Source organism: Chiloscyllium plagiosum, unplaced genomic scaffold (genome assembly GCF_037043375.1).
Source record: "Chiloscyllium plagiosum isolate Xiang-an unplaced genomic scaffold, Cpla_swu_hap1 HiC_scaffold_36, whole genome shotgun sequence".
Lineage (NCBI taxonomy): Eukaryota > Metazoa > Chordata > Chondrichthyes > Orectolobiformes > Hemiscylliidae > Chiloscyllium > Chiloscyllium plagiosum.
In genome coordinates this window covers 32,686,965-32,710,473 of record NW_028270174.1, presented here as the reverse complement: position 1 = coordinate 32,710,473, position 23,509 = coordinate 32,686,965, and the positions used below count along the sequence as shown (strand labels likewise).

General features: G+C 39.3%; 1 protein-coding gene and 1 long non-coding RNA gene across 9 annotated transcripts in view; one reads left to right on the top strand and one right to left on the bottom strand.

Annotated features, from left to right (window-relative positions):
• The window catches only part of gab1 (GRB2-associated binding protein 1), a 223,190-nt gene extending 203,599 nt beyond the window's left edge, over positions 1–19,591 (bottom strand). For 3 of the 7 annotated variants that reach the window (XM_087980074.1, XM_043674160.2, XM_043674158.2), the window contains exon 1: positions 19,161–19,589. In XM_087980074.1, coding sequence (XP_087836200.1) covers positions 19,161–19,232 — 72 coding nt within the window. In that variant the 5' untranslated portion in view covers positions 19,233–19,589. Of the gene's footprint in view, positions 1–19,160 lie in introns of all 7 variants that reach the window. The other 4 variants (XM_043674159.2, XM_043674161.2, XM_087980076.1 and 1 more) reach the window with 3 other exon arrangements.
• Positions 19,592–19,643: 52 nt separating this feature from the next.
• The window catches only part of LOC122539384 (uncharacterized), a 50,302-nt gene continuing 46,436 nt past the window's right edge, over positions 19,644–23,509 (top strand). The window contains exon 1 of one of the 2 annotated variants that reach the window (XR_015753329.1): positions 19,644–21,051. This is a non-coding gene — a long non-coding RNA (uncharacterized LOC122539384). The remainder of the gene's footprint in view (positions 21,052–23,509) is intronic. The other variant, XR_006309062.2, reaches the window with a different exon arrangement.

The window sequence follows — 23,509 nt, the reverse complement described above, 5'->3', positions numbered from 1 at the left end:
AAAAGAGGATGAAGGAAAGAGATAATCAAGGTTTGCCATTCCAGATTCCTAATCAGTGACCCTTGATGGAAAGTGTAATATGTGAAGATAACCAAGGTTGTATGATGTTCAGTGATCCTCAATGTCCAGATTGCTACTTGAGAAGGATAACACAAGAATTAGGAGCAGGATTAGACCATTCAGCCCTTCAAAATTACCCTGCTATTCTAAAGAGATCACTGTTGAACTGTTCAGATCTTTAATTCCATGTTCATGCCAGCTCCCCATTGTCCTTCACTCCATATTTTAAAAATCTCAATACCTCCTCAATGCTTTCATGACCAAACTTCCACAATTCTTTGACTAGTCTCAAAGAATTGCTTCACTTCTCAGTTTTTAATAATTCTCATTATTCTACATTGACAGCCCCTAGGTTGAGATTCCTCCACTGGTGGAAGCATCTAGCCTGTGAAACCCCTTAGAACCTTCAATGTTTCAAGAAGTCACTCTCATTCATCCCAAATTCTCACGAATCAAGGCTTAACCAGTTTAGCCATTCTCAAGTTAACGTCTACATCCCAGGAGTCTGCCTCTGAACTTCCTATGAATGATTCAAATTTCTTAAATACAAGGTTGAAAACTGTACACTACTCCAGGTGTGTATAGTTGTTACAAGACTTCCCTGTTTTTAAACGCCATACCCTAGCAATAAAAGGTCAAAACTCCATTTGCCAGCCTGATTATTTGCTGCATCTGCAAGCTAACTTGTTGCCTTCTGTGCACAAGAACACCCAGATCCCTCTTCATTGCACTATTTTTTACAGTCTCTCTCTCTCCACTTAAATAACAGCCTGCTTCCAGACTGTAGCAATTCTATGAAATCAGTGTTCATCATATACGTGGAAAGCAAGAAAAAGGTTACTGCCCTTTTGATTTAAATTTGATTTGCAGTAAATCAGAGATTGAAATCTAACAAATGATTTCACATCATTGTTGTTTGCATAAGAGTTCAAAACTTCTACTGTCCTGTGTGTAAAAGTTCTTCCTAATTTCATTCCTGAAAGTTTTAAAAAATTGGAGGCAGATCTATGTTCTTTAGTCCTTGACTCCCTGATTTTACTTTAGTTTGTTGAACTTGATTACATTTCCTTCACTGCAACAGTGACTACACTTCAAAACTATTTCACTGATAATAAAGCACATTGATCCTAAAACGTCACAAAAAACACTTAAAAATGCAATTGACTCATTACTATTTCAGATTGAATAGATATAAAATGCTTGAAACAAACAAACACTGCATTTCATGACATTTTTCTTTGAAATGTCATAGCACAGATTCAATTTATGAAATAACTATTCAGTATCAACATTTGCTAATGAACAGTGCTCAATACAATAGCAAGCACTACATTTCTCCCACCTCACCACCCACCCCCACCAAAAAAAAAGCTCCTCAACTCATGCAGCCTTAAGCTAAAAGGCCCAACATTCAGTGTCTTCACATTTTCCCAGTGGCCAGTTAGCTGAATGTTTCTTTGTCGGCAAGGTTAAACCTGTACTCTCTCCTTTACAGATGCTGACTTCTGCAGCCTCTCCACTCCACTAATATACAAACCCCCACTTTCTCGGGTGTTCCAGCTGATATGCCAGCACTCACCTTCCCCACTGCTCATTGGTGGGCCAATCACGCCCATTTCTCACTTGTGAATAAGTTCAACTGGGAAATAACTTGCTCATCCACGATTGAATTTTCCTGTGCTTTTAGGGCCAGGGCTGCCGAGACCAAATTCACCTTCTGCCCCAGTGTATTTTCAGCTCTGTATCAGAGTGAAACATAAGGAAACTGCATTCTCATTACTATCGACTGCTTTTGTTCACTAGAACACCACTTAAAAAGAACCTCAGTTTGCAATCTCGATGTGGTTCTTTAACATCCACCTCAAGAGCAGCTCAGTAACACAACTATTGACAAACGTTGGCTGAGTACCAAGGAACTTACCTGCCATGTATGACCTGTGGCAGGTACTAAGAACACCAAAAGAGCAGCACCAGGCATATCTAAAAAATGTTAACACAGCCTACACGCATGCTGTAGACAGAGCTAAATAAACCTATAGCAACAGATCAGGTCAGAACTCTGCAGACTAGTCCCAGTAATGAATGGTAGTGGGCAATTAAACATCTAATGAGGAATACACTAATCCTCAACAATGGCAGTGCCAAGCAATTTTCATCTCATCTTGAGTACCCAACATTATGAATGCCAACCGTCAGCCAAACCGATTCACTTAATGTTATATAAAGTACCACCAAACTGAATTGGTTTTTCAGACCACAACATGTAGGAGCAGACTTAGGTCATTCAGTCCAGAGTCTGCACAGTCAGTGAGGTCATGCCTTATCCGGTAATCCTCAACTCCACTTTCCTGTCTTTTCCCCCATAAACTTTGATTCCTTGATTAAATATACTGTATTCAAGGCTGAAATAGATTTTTCAGTGACCCAACCTTCACAGCCTTCTATGGCAAACAATTCCACAGATTCACAACCCTCCGAGAAGAGATTTCTCCTCAACTCAGACTTATTTTAAGATGATCCACTCTCTCACAAGGTGAAACAACCTTTCTGCATATGCCATGTCAGGTCCTGAAGACTTTTGGATGATTCAATAACGTTGCCTCATTTTTCTATATTCCAATGAGGACATATAACCTACTCAACCTCTTCTCAGACAGTTCCTCCCATACCTGGGATCAATCTAGTGAACCTTGTCTGGACTGCTTCCAATCTTTCCTGAGATCAGAGGCCCAAAGCTGTTTACAGCCTTTCTGGTGTAATCGAACCAATGCCTTGTACAGTTGTAGCAAAAACCTCCCTACTTTTATATTGCTTTCATCTCTCAACCACAATCTTTCTTGCTCTGGTGCTGAAATATACTATTTAATCAGTTAATTTTCTTTTCCCTTTTTAAGGAAAGGTATATAATCCCTTGACAAGACTTTGTTTGCTTTCAAAATTTAAAAGATAATCTGCTGTGAATAGTGAAGAAATAACAATCACCTGATTGCTCCTACTAATCTAGTTAAGTTATTGGTACTGACCTTTTCTGTTAACAAACAAACAGATAATCAGTAGTTAACATGATCCAACTTTTATCCTGTAAACTGAAGATTAAGTGAATCTCAGACTCCAGTTTCTCTCTAATACAGTTGTTCTGATTTTCAGAACATGACACAAATGCCACATCAGGTGCATTACCAAAAGTGTAATTTTCTTTCAGTTGCACATTGGCTGTCTTTGTTAAACACATTACAAATAAAAATTGTACGTCACTGAAGTTTTGGAATTTATACACTTAAATTACAAAATGTTTTGAAGAATTACTGGGTAAAACATGCAGGAAACTGAGGCAAAAAAGCATCAAAGCTAATTCAACAGTACGTGCACCCTCAGAGCTTAGCTACAAGAAATGCTCAGATGACAATTCAGATGAACGGAACAATATAATTTGTACTTATTCATAGCTTTTGGCTTAGTAAAACATCCCAAACAGCCTCACTGGAAACAAAATTTGACATTGAACCAGATAAGGAAATTAGAGAAGTTAAAAAAGAAGCAGAGAAGGGGAATTCAACAGTTTAGGGTCTTGGCAGCTGAAGGCATGGGGAAGTCCACAGTAAAGAAGGGGAGAGAAGATTGCTCGAAGGTGAGGAGACTTTTGGCCTCTTGGAAGCATGTGACCAAGATTGATGGAGTAAGGCTGAAGAACAAATAGTCAAGAGATTGGAAAATGATGGGGTGGGGGGAGGGGGGGGGGGGGGGGGTAGTAGTGTAAACATAGCTGGGTAATGGATGAAAGGTGAGCAAGGAAATGGGGAAAACATGATTAAAAATCAGGATTCTCATGAGGCCAGAGGGAAGTGCAAATATACTGTAAGATATTTCAATTAGTGAGGGGAGGAATTGAAAACACTGATTCAAATTTTAGAATCTAAGTGTTACTTAATCGGAAACAAACATAGGTAAGCAAATAGAAGGGGGATGACGCGTTAATATTACTTGGTGTAAGTTAGGGCAGGTATCAGAGCTTAGAATACTTCAAGCAGTGTCACAGAGATGTACAGCATAAAAAAAGACCCTTCGGTCCAACTCGTCCATGCCAACCAGGTATCCCAACCTAATCCAGTCCCATTTGCCAGCACTTGGCCCATACCCTTCTAAACCCTTCCTATTCACATACCCATCCAGATGCCTTTTAAATGCTGTAATTATACCAGCCTCCACCACTTCCTCTGGCAGCTCATTCCATGCACCACCCTCTGCCTGAAAAAGTTGCCCCTTTGGTCTCTTTTAAATCTTTCCCCTCTCACCCTAAACCTATGCTCTCTCGTTCTGGACTCCCCCACCCCAGAGAAAAGACCTTGTCTATTTATCCTATCCATGCCCCTCACGATTTTATAAACCTCTACAATGTCACTCCTCAGCTTCGGATGCTCCAGGGAATACAGCCCTACTAGCTTATTCAGCCTCTCCCTATAGCTCAAACTCTCCAACCATGGCAATATACTTATAAATCTTTTCTGAACCCTTTCAAGTTTCACAACATTCCTCCGATAGGAGGGAGATCAGAATTGCTAGGGCAGAACGTGACAGGCTGGTCAGGAGTTCATTCAAGCCTAAAAAAAATAACAATGCACAGATGAAGGTTTCAATAACAGATGAGATGAAGCACAGTTAGGCAATGTTAAGATAATGGAATTTGGTAATGTTTCAAAGCTCATCCTAGATCAAACAGGATGCTAAGATCATAAAGATGTAGTAGAAGTAGAACATTCAGTCCATTTGGTTTGCACCACTATTCAATGAGATCACTACTTATCTGATAATCGATTTTCCTTTCCTACCTTTTCCCCATAATCCTAGATTCCTTTACTGAATAACAGTCTATCTCAGCCTTGAATATCCTCAGTGACCTGTGTCTACCCTGACCACCTACCTAAGGATCTTATGTTTCAAAGGTTTGCTTTGTATTATTCTATAGCCCAATGAGTAAGGCCCAACCTACTCAACATCCCCTCAGAAGACAGTCCCTCCATACCAGTTTTCAGGCAGGATAAATCTTCTCTGGACTGCCTCAAATTCCAGTACTATCTTTTCTTTGGTAAAAGGTGCCCAAAACTGCTCAGTATTCCAGCTGTGATCTGACTAGTGCCTGTGTAGTTCTAGTAAAACCTTACCACCTTCATACCAGAATCCTATTGTGAATTTCCCAGCTGAATTATGACAGGGACCATAAGAAAACAAAACAGTTTTCCCAATATTTAGTTGGGGAAATAGTTGCTCAACAATTAATGGATGCTGAACAAACAGTTTAAAGACTGTGGATGGGTCAAGGGATGTAGAGCTGGATAATGTCATTACAACTGATAGTGTTTCAGGTGATGACAGCAAGTGGTAGCATGTAGATGACAAACAAGGGGTCAAGAATAGATCCTTAGGGGACAATGGAGGTAACAACACAGCAGGATGACCAAACTTTACGGCAGGCTATGGCATAGATGGCTGTGGGCAAAAACGTCACACTCAAACTGAGGCTTTTGGTAAAATCTGAACACTTTCAGGCAAAACATTTGAATGAAGATATTAAAAATGTGTAACAGATAACTCATTAGATAAGTTTAATGGTGTTATGACCTACTTAGTTTGAGCTTCTGTTTAAACCCTTATGAACTTTAGAAAATGTAGTTATTGAAAAAGGATGGTGGATGAAAACAAATTTGCAAAAGGTGAATAACTTTTGAGAACATAGCCACAAATTGCAACTGCAGAGCAACATACGCTCACCTGTAAAACTGTTGCATCAAACAGCACAAAATCTTTCAACTTTGAAAATACCAAGCATAGTGCCATCTGCAGGAGTAGCAGGTACTTACAATTACTTTTCAATGAATGCACAGTTATAAAAGCATGGACTTGAGCAGCAACAGTAGCAGCACAGACAAATCAAAAATCACAAAAGTATTCATAGCAGAGCACAGCCGGTAGGCGACTGGGTGATTACAATTATCTTTTCTCACTAGGTGAGTTAGACTACAAAAAAATGAATCTAATAAGTTCACTTAAAACTTTCTGAATTTAAGTCTAAGCAAGCCCCAAGTTTTTATTTATGGAATGTTTAAATACTACTGTAGTGTAATGAATTCAGATATTAATAAGGAACTTAGCTCCACCAAATCATATCTGTACCATGTGGAAACGCTAGATGCTTCTGATCTCTGGACAATCATGTGGCAGGGAGTGCTGTAAAATGGCGGAACTTGATTGAGGTGTTGGAGCTTGAGCTGCACTATCATGCATTGAAGAGGTGGAGAACTGTGCAGGTAGCATATTTAAGATGGCACCCTATAGCAAAATGGAGAGAGAATGGGTAACTGCCAAAAAGGTCAACAGTCCCACACAGTACCTCTGGGGAACACAGTCAGAGTCAAGATAACAGTGGCATAGGAGACGTAACTGGGAGGGGGACTGGTATAGGTCAAAGTTAGAAAAGCAACAATAAGGGTTTCTATTGTTAAAAGGCAGACTGATGTTTCTTCCAACACAGCTGGTGATTTCAGGATGGTACATTAATTCCTCACCCTCCCCTCAGATTGATCCCATGTTAGGGAAGTAAATATTGTTGTTTATAGCTTTATCAAAGAATTAGCAAAGAGGTTAGATCCTGCAGGCAGAATTCAGGAGTTTAGCAAGAAATTAAGACAGCAGGAGTTCAAAAGATAGTAAACTCCAGAGTAGTCCTGGAACTATGCAGCAATATATGAGTACAGAAGTAAAAAAAAAATGCAGCTGAGTCAGGAGATGGAGGCCTTTCGTGAAGCACTGGGCCCATAACTATGGGGTTCGAGTCCCATACAAGACAAAGTTGCATCTCTATAGTACTGGCCCTAATATCATGGCGGGCTGATTCGTTATTGTTGTTATGGAAGTTTTAAACCAGCTTGAAAAAGAGCAACTAAAACCAGAGCATTAATACTGAAAAAGAAGAGAAGCAAAGCTGGAAATAGGAGGAAGTAGAAAATAAGCAAGCATGGAATCGCAAGGAAACAAAGGCTAGAAAAATGTCAACAAAGCAGTTTAGTGATTAATGGATGAATATTCCAAAAACAAAAACTATGAAAGATACATACTTGCAGGCAGATGAGCTCAGGGCACACAGATTCTTGCAAGTACAAGTGGATTAGTTATTACTGAAAAGTAGCATAAGGAGGAAAGGCAGCTTAAAAGTCCTGGTTACATTTTCAAATAGAATCGAGATACAAGTAGAAAAAAACGGTATAATCTTGCTTAAAGCAACAACCAAAGCTCTGCAAGAGTTTAAATGCTAGAAGGATCACAAACGGAGGCCACAGATTGAAACATGAAGAAAAGATCATACTACTTAGAGTATAACAAAGACCCACAGAGTTGAGAGAGTGAGAGCAAATATTCCCTTTGCAAAAATAAAAAGGGAAGCAATAATGGTAGATATTATCTATCCCAATATTAACCAGAATTACATCAGTATAAAAAGGGTGGAGGGTATGGGATCGAATTGAATTTATTGTCACATGTACCGAGGCACAGTGAAAAGCTTTGTCTTGTGAGCAATACAGGCTGATCAGAGTTAAGTAGCATAGATAAGTAAACAGCAGCAAAAACACAGGTACAGGCGAATGTTAAGTATTCGAGAGTCCATTCAGTATTCCAACAACAGTGGGGTAGAAACTGTTTCAAAACAGGCTGGTGCATGTTCAGGCTTCTGTACCTTCTCCCTAATGGTAGAAATTGTAGAAAAACGTTGCCAGGATGGGATGGATCTTTGAGAATGCTGGCAGCCTTTCCTCAACAGCGGGCCTGGTAGATGGATTCTATAATGGGAGAATGGCTATTGAGAATGTCCGGGCTGAGTTCACCACTCTCTGTAACCATCTCCGATCTTGAATAGTACAGTTGCCATACCAGGTAGTGATCCATCCAGACAGAATGCTCTCGATGATGCACCTGAGAAAGTTGGCAAAGATATTAGTCGTCATGCCAAATTTCCTCAGCTGCCTGAAGAAGCAGAGATGTCATTGGGATTTATAACCAGTGCATCCACATGCAGAGTCCAAGAAAGCTTGTTGTGGATGACCACTCCCAGGAGCTCGACACTGTCCACTTGTTCCACCTCTGTGCTGTTAAGTGTAGGGGGGCATGAGTAACATCCCACCGAAAGTCAATAATGAGTTCCTTGGTTTTGCTGGCATCGAGAGCTAGGTTGTACTCAGTGCACCATTTTTCCAGGTCTTCCATCTCTTGCCTGTACTCTGTTTCGTCGCCATCTGAGATTCAATTGACTATGGTGGTGTCATCAGCGAACGGGGGCGACACGGTGGCACAGTGGTTAGCACTGCTGCCTCACAGCGCCAGATACCCGGGTTCAATTCCCGCCTCAGGCGACTCTCTGGTGTGGAGTTTGCACATTCTCCCCGTGTCTGCGTGGGTTTCCTCCGGGTGCTCCGGTTTCCTCCCACAGTCCAAAAATGTGCAAGTTAGGCGAATTGGCCATGCTAAATTGCCCTATAGTGTTAGGTAAGTGTAGGGGAATAGGTCTGGGTGGGTTGCGCTTGGCGGGTCGGTGTGAGTGTATGTGTGGTGGTGAGCATAATTAAACTGAATTTAGCACAGTTATTAAAAAGGGAGGAAGATACAAGGGTCAAAAGCATTTTAGTTCAGCAGAAGATCAACTTTACTGAGCCATGAAGCGATTTGGAAACAATGACTTGGAAATTACAATCTCAGGGTAAATGTCAAGAAAAGCTAGACATTGGCAGGATTCAGAATAAATATCTTCCTACTTGGAGGAAGTCTGGACTCTGAAAAGTAGACACCTGAATTTCAAAGAACATCCAGAGCAGAATTAGCCAAGTGGAAGTATCAATGACTGACAAACTTCATAGAATTTTTTTGGGAGGTGATAAGGAGAGTCACAGAGGATAGTGTGTCTGATGGGAGTGAAGGATTTTTAGCAAGACTTTTAACAAAATTCCATGAGAAATAGAGTCCTTGGAATTTGATTTGATTCAAAAATTTGGTTCAAGTTGGCTCTGTGGTAGAAAGCCAATTATAACTGGTCAATGTGTTTGTGACTGGAAGGCTGTTTATAGTAGACAAAAATTTCCTTGAAAATTCAGTAGTACTGGCCCATACAACCTAGCAACCTTTGATGGCGAAGTAGTACCAACAAGGAGGAAGTTAACATAAAAGAGCTGCAGAAGAATAGAGAGGCTACATTTACAAAGGTGCTGCATGCATATTTCATTTTGAATTAGTGTATAGAGTTAAAGACAGCATTAGAGAGGAGATTGTAAATTGGATAATTTTACCATTGCTCCTTCAGTTTTGACACAGCCAACCAGAATGTTTAATTGGGTTTAATAAATGTAATTGAGAAAGTAGCCTCTATGAATGTTTCATCAAGTTGTCATGTTAACTATAGGAGTACTGCATGCCACTTAGGTAGACCATCAATTTGGTGGATCTCAATTATATTTTGAGGCAATACTGGTCAACACTGCTGCCTCACTGCACCACAGACTCAGTCACTGAAGGCTGGAATCGAACCTGTCTTTGGAGTTTGCAAGCTCCCCTATGTCTGTGTGGGTTTCTGCCAGGCGTTCCAGTTTCCTCCCAAAGTCTGAAAATGTGGAAGTTAGGTGGATTGGCCCATGGTATCCAGGGATGTGTAGGCAAGATGGGTTAGCTACAGTAAATGCACGATTTTGGGGATAGGATGGGATGCTGTTCAGAGAGTTGGTGCAGACTGGTTGGGCTGAATGGCCTCTTTCTGCACTGAAGGGATACTTGATTCTGTAATTCACATGGAATACAGCTCCGAGTGAATGCAATTCAAGGATTGAATTCACTGAATGGAAAAGCGAAAGATTTCACATACCAGATGTTGGGCTAGAGAACTCTGATTCTGTGTGGTGTCATGTTTTTGGGAAGTCATGTGGGTTCTTGTAATTGTGTAAGATGCATTCTTGTTGTGTCAACTATTTAAAGTGAAATTTGCCTTGTTATTGAAATATCATTTGTCTGTAATCAAATTTAATTAAATTAGAATCAATGCAAAAAGCTACAAAGTGAAATCTTATCAATAATTCCTCATTTCGGGGAAAAAAAGTCTGATTTACAGTTCACCCTCAGGGGTCACGAAAAGAGGCCATAATTAAGAGAAGTTTATAAATGATATGAAATTTGGCCCTGTGGCGAATAGTCGGGAACAAAGTCATAGACTGCAGGAAGAGACAAATTGACTGGTGTGATGGCAGAAAAATGGCAAGTGGAATTTGGCTAGGGAAAAAAAAAGTGAAACAAATTAATTCTGAGATGTCAAACAAAGCTAGATAATATGTAATAAATTACACAGAGAGGACCACTAGAGCACAGGCCCTAAGTGTAAAAAGAAGCAGGCACAATAATAAAGTTGGTCAAGAGTTACATGGTACGTCTTCCTTAATAGCTCAGGCATAGAGTACAAAAGCAACAAGGTTGTACTAAGACCACATAATTCACTAGGTAGACTACAGCTACAGTACTGTATGCAATTCTGGTCATTGCATTACAGAAACTATGCAAGCAGACTAGAAAGGTTTAGAGAAGATTAACAAAGATGTTGCTAGAATGGAGAATTTTAGCTACAAGCGAAGGATTTGATTGATTAGGGTTTACTCCTTTAGAATGAAGGAGATCAAAGATGATGAATTGGGACAGAGTGGATAGCAAGGATCTATTATCATTAGCAGAGACATCATTGGGGACATGGATTTAAAGTAATTGCAAGGAGTAAAGAATAATGGAGAATTTCTTGTCCAACCAAAGGTTCCTAGAAGGCTGGAGCTAATGGTCCACAAGAATGGCTGAAGCAGAAATGCTTATTGCACTTAAAGCTACTTGTACATTCAGTTGAAGTTCCATAATAGATAGAGCTAGGGGACAAGAGCAGGAACTTGAGACTTTGTTGTATAGCACATTTTTAGCTAGCATGGACATGGGCCAAATGACTGCAGCTCAGTTATAAATTTTCAATGTTTACACAGCATAGTGAAATTCATATATAATTATTAAATAGGAAAAGAAAACAAGTTTCCATCTCTCTTTAACAGGTCATCAAATTCAAAGCAAAAGCTAGAAGGTATGATATTCCTGCTCTTTAAATTCCTAATTGGCATCTAAAATGCAGAAACTTACTGACAGTGAAAATGAACAGTAGTGGTTATTTAAACAAATATGCAACAAGTACATGAATCAGATTATAAAATATTCAGCTAATTTGTGTGGGTTTTCCTGTATCATGCAATGGCACGTTAAGCACTTGCGTGGTCGGTCGACAATAACGATCACTGGATATTCTGGAGTTTCAAGACTGATGTTACTAAGTACGTAAAAAATGTAACTTGGTTTCTTCTCCTACTTAAAATAGTTACACCCTGGTTGACACCAAGATAAAAAATAATGCTGAACTTTCACTTGAAAGTCAGTTAAACGTTGCCATGAATTTAAGATGTTTTGTTCTATTAGGTATATAGAAACCAAAGTGTCCAAGAACAAATCAATACATTCAGGTAAATAATAGATGAGCAATGATTTAGACAGATAGAAGCTTAGTGGATAACCATATATTTTCAAATAATCCTACAGACAAATTTGACATATCTTACCAACAGGCTTATTTCAAGAATAAAGGCAGGGGGTAAACAAATGTTTGCAAAATTGAGGCACTGTACTGGAAGATCATAGTCTAATTCCTGGTTTTAATTTCTAATAAGCCACTAATGGATTCAGCCCAAAAAAAACTTTCCAAAATTCTGACATCACATCAGTGTTGCTCCTTCTCCATGTTACCAGTGAATAAAAAATTATTTTTGTGTTCTCATTAAATTTCCATTTCAGACAGTATCAGTATGAAGAAGTCCCAAGTCAGATTTGGAGTCTGGTTTCCTCCGCTCAGTCCCCAAAAGCGCCTGGAGTTGCAAATGCTGGAAAGCATGCCTACTGCCCCAAAATAATCCATTTCCCATTTGTCACACCAGTTACTGATGAAATTATTAATTTGTCTGAATTTAGCAGCTTTTGTAATATATGATGATCAGTACTAAATCCACACCATCTTTTATTGTGAGTGTTAGTCTTATAGGATGTAGTGCATCCAACTTCCTACAAAAATGATTTCTGAAGTCTAAAGTTTTAAAATCATGGTAGCTATTTATTCCCATTCTAATAACTAAACACACTTAAGACTATTTACACTATTGCTTTCTTTTCAGAGTCACTCCATCATTCTGTCAAATCTTGCATTGTTACTGACATAGCTTCCTCTGTACACAGTCAAGTACCAACTCTTCATTCTACATTTTGCTTATTTCCCCTGAAGTTTTTGTCATTGCACAATAATTATTTAAATGATAACAGATGATTCCCCTTAGAAAATGGGCACACAAAGCAACAATAACTGCATATTTCTCAAGAAGATAAGGACCAGTTACTAATCTGAACAAGACAAACCCCATTAATTTCATTCATCCACGTTTTAAATTAAACTCAGATGCAGCATTGTTCTCAATGTTTATATAACCCTTGCATGATGAACGTTTAACTCAGTTTACCTCATTGTCAATTTCAGGGTTAAGAGAAAATTGAGACATTAAGGCAAGTCAACATTCATATACTAGCTTATGCACTACTGGGGAGTGAAGTAGCCTTCACATAGGCCATACCTCTTTTATACAAAAAAAAGTGAAACTGAAGTTCTCAGAACAGAAACAAAAGCAATTACTGCAGGTTAGGCTAACCCAAGGGAGACATACCAGTATTAAGGTTGGGCTGGGCAAGGGAGATATACTAATATTGTCAGTTACAAAGCCTTTCATTAGACTGCAACTGGTATTAACTATAGTGCTGAATGGAAGCAGCTGACACCACTACCTCTTAGAGAACAATCCAGGATATTACACATTTAGTTTCAATCTGAATATGCTTTTACATTTAGGAGATGTTCCTGCTGTAAATTGTTTCTCCTCTTCAGCAACTTCCTTTTGTTTTGCTGTATCATGATTTTGCAGACCGCAAAACAGTGAAAATTTGATTTTGTGAAGTCTCTGCAAAATTAACAAACAACTGGAAGCCGTAAGAGACAGACTATCGCAATTCTCAAAGTTTGCATTCTCATTGTTCAGATTGGATGCAAATGCTGTCTATGAAATAAAAACCAGCAATCCTGGAAAATCATGTGGAGAAAAAGATGTGTTCAAGCTTCTGGCGAGGTCCTTCTTCAGAATTAAAATATAACGGACAGAAATGTTAATATATTAGGTGACCAGCTCAGAGTTTCCAGTGTATTCTGCAGATGACAAATGATTTTTACCATGCACTCAATACTTCCACAAAGAGCCCGATCAGTCCTGTTATCTTCTTTACTTGATCATTATATACATCAGAGCTCAAAAGAAGCACAGATGAGCCACACAATTCTCTTAATACAAGAGATAGAAGAGGGATTGAAAGTAACTGGTAGTTTAAAAAAACAAACACACGTATATCTTGTACATCTCATTTTAAAAGTTTGGAAGTAGAGAAATTCTGCAGTGTCCAAGCTAAAGTGTCTCATTTGTCAGACCTTACAATACCAATAGCACACGTGAATGATATTTAAGCTGGAAAAACAGACATCATGATGGATTCAAATCAAACAGAAAAGGCAATATTGGTTCAACCCATATTTTATTTTGAAATGTGAAAGTCGTACAAAATCAGTATTAAATTCCCAAAATTACTGAGAATAGCCAAGAGCCTTTTTTCCTAAGATTGCCAGAGCTTTTGTATTTTTATGATTTTGATTTGTGCAAGTTTGCAGTCTTTCTTCCAACATGTTTTTCCTCAAGGTTTGGTAGAACTCAATTTTAACATAGTTTGACAGCAGTTGTCGGAGCAAGCCAAGATGATTACATACCTCATATTCACTCCATCATCAAGACTGTCTGTTTCTATCACCATAAGACTGCCCCTATGCCCACCTGGTTTTCATCTATACCTTTGTCATTTTGACGCTCAACTATTCCAATATCTTCCAGGTTGGTCCCTCACCTTGCACCCTCAAAACATCTTGAGTTCTAAAACACTGCTGTATACTTGCTCACTCACTGGTCATTCACACAAATGTTATTAGAAGTCCCTGTATTTATAAAAAAGTGTTAAAATGTTTTCAGGATCAATTTTCCTTCAATAAGAACAACTTAATACGAATAATCTAGTCATTTGGTTAACTGGCTGAAAGCTGCTCTTTGTAACTCAATTAATTACTAACAATCTACGATATTCCATTGAGGAATAGCTCAAAATTTCAAATTCTTTCTCAGCACTCAAATACTCCAACACTTCACCTCATCCTAGTAACTACTGTTCCCTCTATACTACAGGCCTGTGCAACTTGGTAACAGTCATCAAGTGTTGTATATTTAATTATTAAAGCTGCACACATCCTAATGTTTGGATGAGGTTTACTGCCAATCTAGCCCTCAAGCAGAATGGATAGGCTCACCAACAACAGGAAACTAAACTGCTAAGAGTCAAGCCTGGCAAGTTTACATCAAATGCAATTAACAGCAGAAATCCAAGTCAATCAATTCCTGGAGCTCAAAACTATCCTGCAGAATTTGTCTTCCTTGCTGCTTGCTCATGATCTCTACCACTTCCCAGTTCTTACCGTGACCTTCCCAACTTGCAACCACTCTCCCAAAAGCAGGTTCAGGGGAGGGGAGTGGTGATACAAAGAGATGTAGAAAATTGGGAAAGTCTGCAACCAGTTTAAGAACATGTAAGCTATTTCCAGCTCCTAAGAGGATTTTTGGGTTAGTTAATACTATTGATCTAGTTATTAGTTTGAATTTTGTTTTGTAAAAATTAAGGGAAGACTGATCCCAAAGATATTTGGGACATTAAAAAATACAACAGAATTTCTAGAGTTTGAGGTAAGTTTCGGAATCCTAGTCCAGATCTCTAAATAATTGTACAATGGTTCTTTTGAGATTATCTCATGGGACCTTTTAAACTGCCTGTACTTCCAATACTACTACTCTCCAATTCAATTCTGAAAGCATTAAAGACCCCATTTACTTGGACGACAGTGTGCTTCACAATTCATAGATCTTTAAAAAAACAATTGTAGGTGTAATATAATGATCCAGAGACCCAGGTAATGTTTTGGGGACCAGAGTTCAAATCCTGGCATGGCAGATGGTGGAATATGAATTAAAGTTTAAAACAAATCTGGAATTAAGAATCCAGATGACCATGAAACCATTGAGTGTTTTGGAGTCTTCACTGAGTCCATGAAACCATTGAGTCTTCACTGCCCTCTGGACAATTAGGAATGGGCAGTAAATGCCAGCAACACCTTCATCCCATGAATGAAGAAAAAAACCCTCTGGTTCACTAATATCCTTCAGGGAAAGAAACTGCCATCCTTTCTTGGTCTGACCTACATGTTATTCCAGACCCACAGTAATGTGGTTGACTCTTAATGGGCAATTAAGGATGAGTAATAAATGCTGACCTAACCAGTGATATCCACATCCTTTGAATGAATAAAGAAACTTATTAAATTCTTAGTTCACCAAAATGCTATCTCCCCCACTTTCCCACAAAAATATTCTTCACACTGCCACTTCTCAAAAACAGAACTTGCTCCGTACCAGAGACAAATCATTCCTCACTGATTACAACTGTTGATGTGAAGAAATGGTGTGCTATTCTCCTCATTATTCATTGCTGTTTTTTTTTTAAAAAACGAATGTAGGAAGGGTTGCCTTTTAGACATTTTCTAACAGTTCAAAAGGCAAACTGTCTCAGCTCTATTGACAACAAACAGAAGATTCCAGTCTTACCTTCAGCCATTGCTACTAATTCAATGTATTTAGATTTTGCACGATATTTAAACTTATGTATCTCTCATGAGAGTGTAGCGGTTATGGTACAGTATTTACAATCTACATTCTAATGGCACATAGGTAACTTCACGTTTTAATTCAGTAAATCTGTTAAAATTTGTGGACTTGTACATTATTGTGTCAATGATTAGGAATGGCATTGTTTCTTCTTCCATACTGATGGTAACATTTTAAAAAATAAGTTAGTTTGTTTCTACTTGTGGCACAAATCATTGTGATATTGGTACACATAAAATCAATTCCACACATGATAGGAAAGAAAAAGAGGAAGCATTTTCTGTGATCTCCACATGACTATAAGAAATCTGTGTTCCTCCTGCGTTGGATCTTCCCCATTCTTTATTTTCTTTGACTCAACAGTGGAAGCAAAGCCTTCAAATATTTGGTCCAAGGTTTTGGAATTCACTCCTTCATTCTATCTGCTTCCTTTAAAGATGCTTCTTAATGTCTATGTCTGACCAAGCTATGGGCCAGTTGTGTAGTTCAGTAACAAGTTTTGTCTGATAATATATTTTAAAGTCAATTTTTCTGTTCCTCAGATGCTGCCTGACCTGCCGTGTATTTCCAGCACCACTCTAATCATAGCAGTCTCATTGCCAAGTCAAGGGTTGAGGGTCAAGTTTCACTTCAAACACATCTGTATATAATCAGTAATGACACACCAGAATGGGACAAAGAGAACATGACATGCCAATACATTATCTTTTGGAGGAGTCTTCAAACCAAGGTGCCATTCATCTATCAATGGTAAATAGAGAAAATCCTGTGATATATTATTTAAAGAGCAAGTGTATACTCCTGAGGTCCTTGCCAACATTTATCCATGAGTCAATACAAATGTGATTGTGTCTATTTATTTCATTAGTGCCTGGGTCCTTATTGTGCATAGTCTGACTACCATATTTGCCTATAAAGTAATTGTGTCTGTACTTCAAAAATGAAATAATTGGCGGTGAATTACTTTATTACAGTCTGAAGATGTTAACAATACAGCATACATTGAATCCGTTCTTGTCTTAGCTGGGGAGCCAAATATAAACTTCTCAAATGTTTTCTTTCTCTGGCATTACTACAAATAGGAATTGAATAATTTAATTAGTTAACTTAAATCAACACAGCTATAATCTTGTATTTGTACTTCCTCCAGGCTCAAAAATATTGCTGCAAACAAACAATTGCTATTTATACCAAAGTCCTATTCTTAATAATTTCTTACATTAATAACAATTATGGGAACACAGGACTGATGCTTGATAAAGTTGCAATTGCACGCACCACAGATTTATTCACTCCACACTTTTATTAATGAAAAAGGTTGATAGAGGCTTGTTCTATATGCAAATAGAGTCACTGACTGATGTTGTAATAGAATTGGCAAGTGTCAGAAATCCTCTTCTTTCCTGTACAACTAAATAGCAGAAAGCAATATTCATTTCTGAACACTTCAATCGCAGTTTCAAAAAAAAAATAAACACAAAACCATTCAATTACAATAGCAAAAGATTTACTGCTTTCATCAATCTGAAATTTTCTCCTACTTAATTAACCAGAAGCAGTTAAGTGAATCTAGTACAGACTTAGTAAAATTTCACCCAAAGATTTGGACTCAGTATGATAAAACTGATTTAAATCACATCAGAGGAAGTTTATAGAATAGAACCTCTACAGTGTGGAAACAGGCCATTTGGCCCAGCAAGTCCTCACCAACCCTCTAAAGAGTATCCCACCCAGATCCATTCCCCTACTCTATTACCCTACATAATGCACCTAAAATACACATCCCTGAACACTCTGGGCAATTTAGCTTGGTCAATTCACCTGACCTGCACATCTTTGGATTGTGGGAGGAAACCAGATGAGACAAGTAAAATCCTTGAAGAAAATTCATATATCTCCACAAACAAATCTTTAAGAAGGTATATCTCAAAAAAAAGAATGGCTTCAAATGTGCGAAGTCACAACCATTTATTATTTCAAGTAGGTACTACAAAACAAAAAAGGTTCAAAGTTCCTACCACTAACAATTATTTTCTCAAGCTGCAGTAAATAATTAGCCCACTAGTTCTTTAAATCTATTGGCTAAAGTATGAAAAGCTTCACATAGTTAAGTGTTGTAAGTTACCTAGTAGTAAAACCATTGCAACTCGTCATGTGAGCTTTGGGTGGCCTAATTCTAAGGAACAGTTCATTGCTGGGAAAGTTTTTTCTTAATTTTATGCGATGACATAAACCTTTGCCAAGGATAGAGATTTCGACTGAAATGACCTGAAGACAATTTTGAATGCAGGGATCTCTTCACTTTCGGCTGGTCCTAAACACTTTCACAGATCACCGAGAAATACGTCTGGGGAAAAGCCCCATTTATTGCCACCTTTTAGGATTGAAAACAGTCTAACTTCCTTTCAGCCGCCAGACAAAATGCCTCAATTCAATGATATGCAGCACTAAAGAAAATTCTGGAGTGAGAGACCCGTGACTTCGCAAGAGATTTCCACGCATTACTAACAAATAGTTCATCCTTCCCAGTCGCTTGGCATTGCACCTGCATTAGAATACTATTCTAATTCTACCTCAAATGTACTCAAAGCAGCAGCCAAGTTAATGGGTGTGCCCCGTCCTGGAAACTTGCTTTCTGACAGTGTGCGATTCAGCCACTGTCCCTTCAAAACTCTCACTGTTCAACATACAGGAGATTTCTCTTGCGTTCAGCCATGTGTGACTGCAATTCCGTCAAAAAAAAGTAAACACCAGAACATACTCACCGCAAACAAAGGACTCCATTGCTTTTTCAAAGATGATCTGCAAACGTTGAAAATCTGAAATAAAACTACTAAATGGACCATACCTATATTGGCCACAACTCAACTTGACTTTTCAATAAAAATGTCACGCACACCAATTCCAAATAATCCTAATTTACATATTAGCAAGATTAAAGTGTAAGGGACAATTGCCAGTAGTTACTTTGTAACTAATGTATTCTTGAGTGCGAGTATTATGTTATGCCGAAAGGAATAATCGACTACTATTTTGAAGGATAAGTTAATCTTGTACAGGTAAACATTAAACTTTTACAGCACTACCACCGCATTTTATTCTGCAATACATGCAAAAATGTTTTCGATTGTTTTAAAAAAGGAAAAAAAAACTTACGTAACGTCTCAACTTTTTCTCCGGTGGAGACTTCCTCAGCCAGCCGTTGTAGACGATATCGCCGCCGCTCATCTTTCTTGCTCACGATAAAAGGGCTGCGAAGACAAACCAGGATCGCCTCTCTCAGATCCAGCCCAGTAAAGTCTGAACTAACTTTCCCAGCACAGCCCAGGTACTTCTTTCTATCACGATTCCACTGTTCAAACACACTGGGGGGGTGGAAGGAGCAGCCGTACTCGGGATGATTAATAGTTGGACAGACAGGGTTGTTGTGTGTGAGGTGGGAGGGAGGACACTGACTCTCCCGCCCTGTCCACTGTCGTCCCAGCCGGACACTCGCGCCGCTGATTGACAGCTCCGCTGCCCTCGGGTCCACAAACTTCACCAACAAAAACTCACCGATTGCAACCGATCCAACTATTCCGTGACGTTCCCGACGTGAGCTGACGTGCTCCAGTGTGAGTTTATGTATATGTGTGTGTTTGTGTGTCGGGGAGAGGTGGAGGAATTCTGGGATTTGTAGTTTAAAACCCCCAGTTCCTCTCGCTCTCTCTCCCTTCAAGCAAATGCCACATACTTTATCCCCAGTGATTTCGCTCCATGCTTTCCCTATCCCGATGGACTGGAAAGGTTAGTCTTGCAGGATGGAAACCGCCTCTTGCAGTACACAGGGAAGCTCACGGTCACGTATCTCTAATGCAAGCTGTTGTACCGCAGATTTGGGTCTGCTTCGGTAACCGATACGTGTTGAGCAGTGTTAGAGACAGGGGACCCTGAGAGATGAAAACTGGCCTTCCCCCTCAACGCCAAGAGACATCCACTCCCTCTCCGCCCAGCTACCAGCAGAGTCCGTCCTCAGTTTTCGATAATAGAACTACATTTCCCAGCAGTGGTGTAAAACCCAGCGTCTGGTAATGGGAGTCATCCCGTTTCACAGCCCTCCACCCCGTGGCTGTGGGGAGGAATCGGGCACAGATGGGGAAAACTCATTGATGGACCGACAGTGTAATAAATACAAACAGTGATCTCGCCAGAATCTGACTTCTGAAAGTGCCAGAATCGATGAGATTCAGTATTCCTCGTTTAATATCTTAAATTTATAAATTAGTTTTTTTCCGCGTTTTTGTAAAAGACACTTTTAACGTTTTGTTTTAAAAAAAGAATGTCTTGGCAGAAGTGCAGGGTTGCTATGCCAGCCACTTCTATTATGGAATTGTGTCAAGAGAAAAATTATTACGCCGGCTGGGAGAGGAATCTGTGGAATGCAGGCGAAAAAAATGTTCCAGATTCCTGGAGCTCACTTGAAGGTGAAACTCCTTCTGAGTTTGCGTGGAGTGGGAGTTAGGAGAACGCAAACTTATCACAGAGATGGAAGGCCTTCCTAGCTACTGCGTACACCAAACAACTGACGCCCCCAACCCTGTTCACTTTGAAAATTAAAAACACCGACTTGCAACCCCCACCCCAAGCAAACAAGGGACTGGTTCAACATTTCTTTTCCCACACTTCAAGAAAAAAAGTTAATTTGGTTTTTATTTTTAAAAAAGTATATATTTAAGTACCACTGATCATACCGGGAAAGAATCATGAACGAGATGACCTATCAGGATGAAAACAATTCTGCTCGACTTTTTCCAGACGGAGTCATTACATCCTAGTTAGTGTGAGTGCGCACCGCATGCCCCAAAAAGAGTGCGTTTCCAAACAACCTCTCCCGAGTGCATGATCGATTTCTGCACCTAAAATTGTTTGAACTCGCTCATTTACAGTAATGTTGCAATAGATTGTGATATGAGATGTTTTGTTCAGCTGGGGTGCACTGATGACTTAATCGTGGAACTGCTTGGAAAGATCTGCTGAGTCAGACAATGCAAAGGAGCTGAATTGACATGTAAGGTAGACTTCAAAGAATGCTGAAGCCTCTTTTGGTTAATGGCTACTTGGACTGATATGAGTCCAACTCCTGGTTACGGCCAAAATCAATATAAGAAGTTTTTACATCAAAAGTTATAATGACTAAATATTTTCGAGAATGTTGCAAGGTTTTATACTTATATTACTGGCAAATACTTTTACAAGTTGGGTAAAGTGTTGTACTAATCTTAACATAGATGGAAGAATATGTTGCTTAGTACCATGCCAATTATAAATAAATTATTTTTATATTGTTGTACAAATAAATAATTGGAATGAACACATTGAATGTGGTGCACTAGTTTGGAATTCCTTCTGTTTACCTTTCTCAATATTGTGTTTATGAAGGTGAGGAATGTCAGATCTGGAAAATTTTTTAAAGGTTTAAAACAAACTAAAACCATGTGTCAATAATTAGGGTTCCTTTGCACTTAAACTCAGAAGCTAGAGAGTCAGAGTTAGTGAGTCTTTTCCAGGTTGGAAATACAAAACAAGTGGAGTGCCACAACAGCCTCAAGTATTTACCATGCACCTTTATGATTTGGAAGAGAGAAGTGAGTATAATGTATGTAAATTTGCTGATGATACAAAAATTGATTAGATTTAGATTACTTACAAAAATAGGCGGGAGGACATGTGCATTGAGAACTTAGGAATCTACAAAGGGATATAGAAAGGTTAAATAAATTGACAAAAAATTGGCAGAAAACATTTAATATAGGAACCTGTGAGGTCATGCACTTTGGTGGGAAAAATCAAAAGGCGGACTATTAAGAGAGATTCCAGGAGAGGGCAACAAAGCTGAATAGGTAATTTACATTCATCTTCATTACAGAGGATATATGTAAATTCAAAAGCAATAATAAATCAGGAGTTGAATGGCTGGAGAACTCAGGCAAATCTCAATCAGCAGACAAGTGGTGCAGAGTAAAAGTTGGAGCTGTGGATTAACAAGTGCTTGGGATCGGATAAACTTCATCTTGAGTCTTTGAAAGATGTCACAAGTGACATGGTTCTAATTTTCCAAAACACCCTTTATTCAGGGATATTTGCATTAGTTTGAAAGATAGTGAATATAACTCATTTACTGAAAAGGGGCAATAGAAAGAAGGGAGTTAACATTTGTCATAGGAAAATGTTGAAAGTATTCTTGAAAAAATCAGAGTAAGGTACTTGAATACATTCAATGTAATCTGGCAAAGTAGCATGGTTTTGCAACAGGGAAATTATGTTTGACCAATGTATTGAAGTTCTTTGAAGATGTGCTGTGGATAACAGAGAACAAATGGATATACTGTATTTAGGTTTCCAAAAAGCATTTATTAAGATGTCATATTGAAGGTTTTCTCAAAGTAAAAGAACAAGGTCCAGAGGGTAGCATATTGACATGGATAGAATATTGCTTGGCTAACAAGAAGCAGAGAGTAGGCACATAAATGAGTCCTTGTCAGGTTGGCAAGATATAATGAGTGTCGAGAGTGTGATGCTGGCACAACATCCGAGGAGCAGGAGAATCGACATTTCAGGCATAAACCCTTCATCAGGAATGTGGCTTGTGGGCCAAGGGGCTGTAAGTCAAATGGGAGGCAGGGGTGGGCTGAGGGGAAGGCAGCTGAGAATGCATTAGGTAAATGAAAGTGGGGGAGAAGGTGATAGGTTGGGGGGGATGGAGCAGATAGATGGGAAAGACAAGAGGGTGGTGTCGATTTGGAGGCTTTGGGACTGGGATAAAGTGGGGGGAAGGGGAAAATGAGGAAATTGGTGAAATCCACATTAATCCCATGTGGTTCCAGGGTTCCAAGGCAGACGTTGAGGCATTCTTTCTCCAGGCATTGGGTGGTTAGGAGTTGGTGATGGAGGATTCCTTCCCCCCCACTTATCCTAGTCTCCTCAATCATGAAACCCTAAACGCCTGACGCCTGGAGGAAGCATGCCTCAACTTCAGACTTGGGAGCCTGCAAATACAAGGCATTAATGTGGATTTCACCAGTATTCTCATTTCCCCTCCCCCACCTTATCCCAGTCCCAAGTCTCTAACTCGGCACTGTCCTGTTTGACCTGTCCATTGTCTTTCCCATCTATCTGCTCCACCTCTCTGACCTATCACATTCTCAGCTACCTTTCCCTAAGCCGCCCCCCCTCCCATTTATCTCTCTGCCCCCAGCCCACAAGCCTCATTCCTGATGAAGGGCTTATTCCCGAAATGTTAATTCTCCTGCTCCTTGGATGCTGCCTGACCAGCTGTGCTTTTCCAGCACCACATTATTGACTCTGATTTCCAGTATCTGCATTCCTCACTTTCTTCAAGATATAACGAGTGGTGTGTCTAAGGGTTCAGTATATAGATCTCAACTGTTTAGAATTCAGGTAAGTTACTTTGTTGAAGTAATTGAAGGTAAATTGACAGGTTTGCTGATGACTCAAAGATAGGTAGG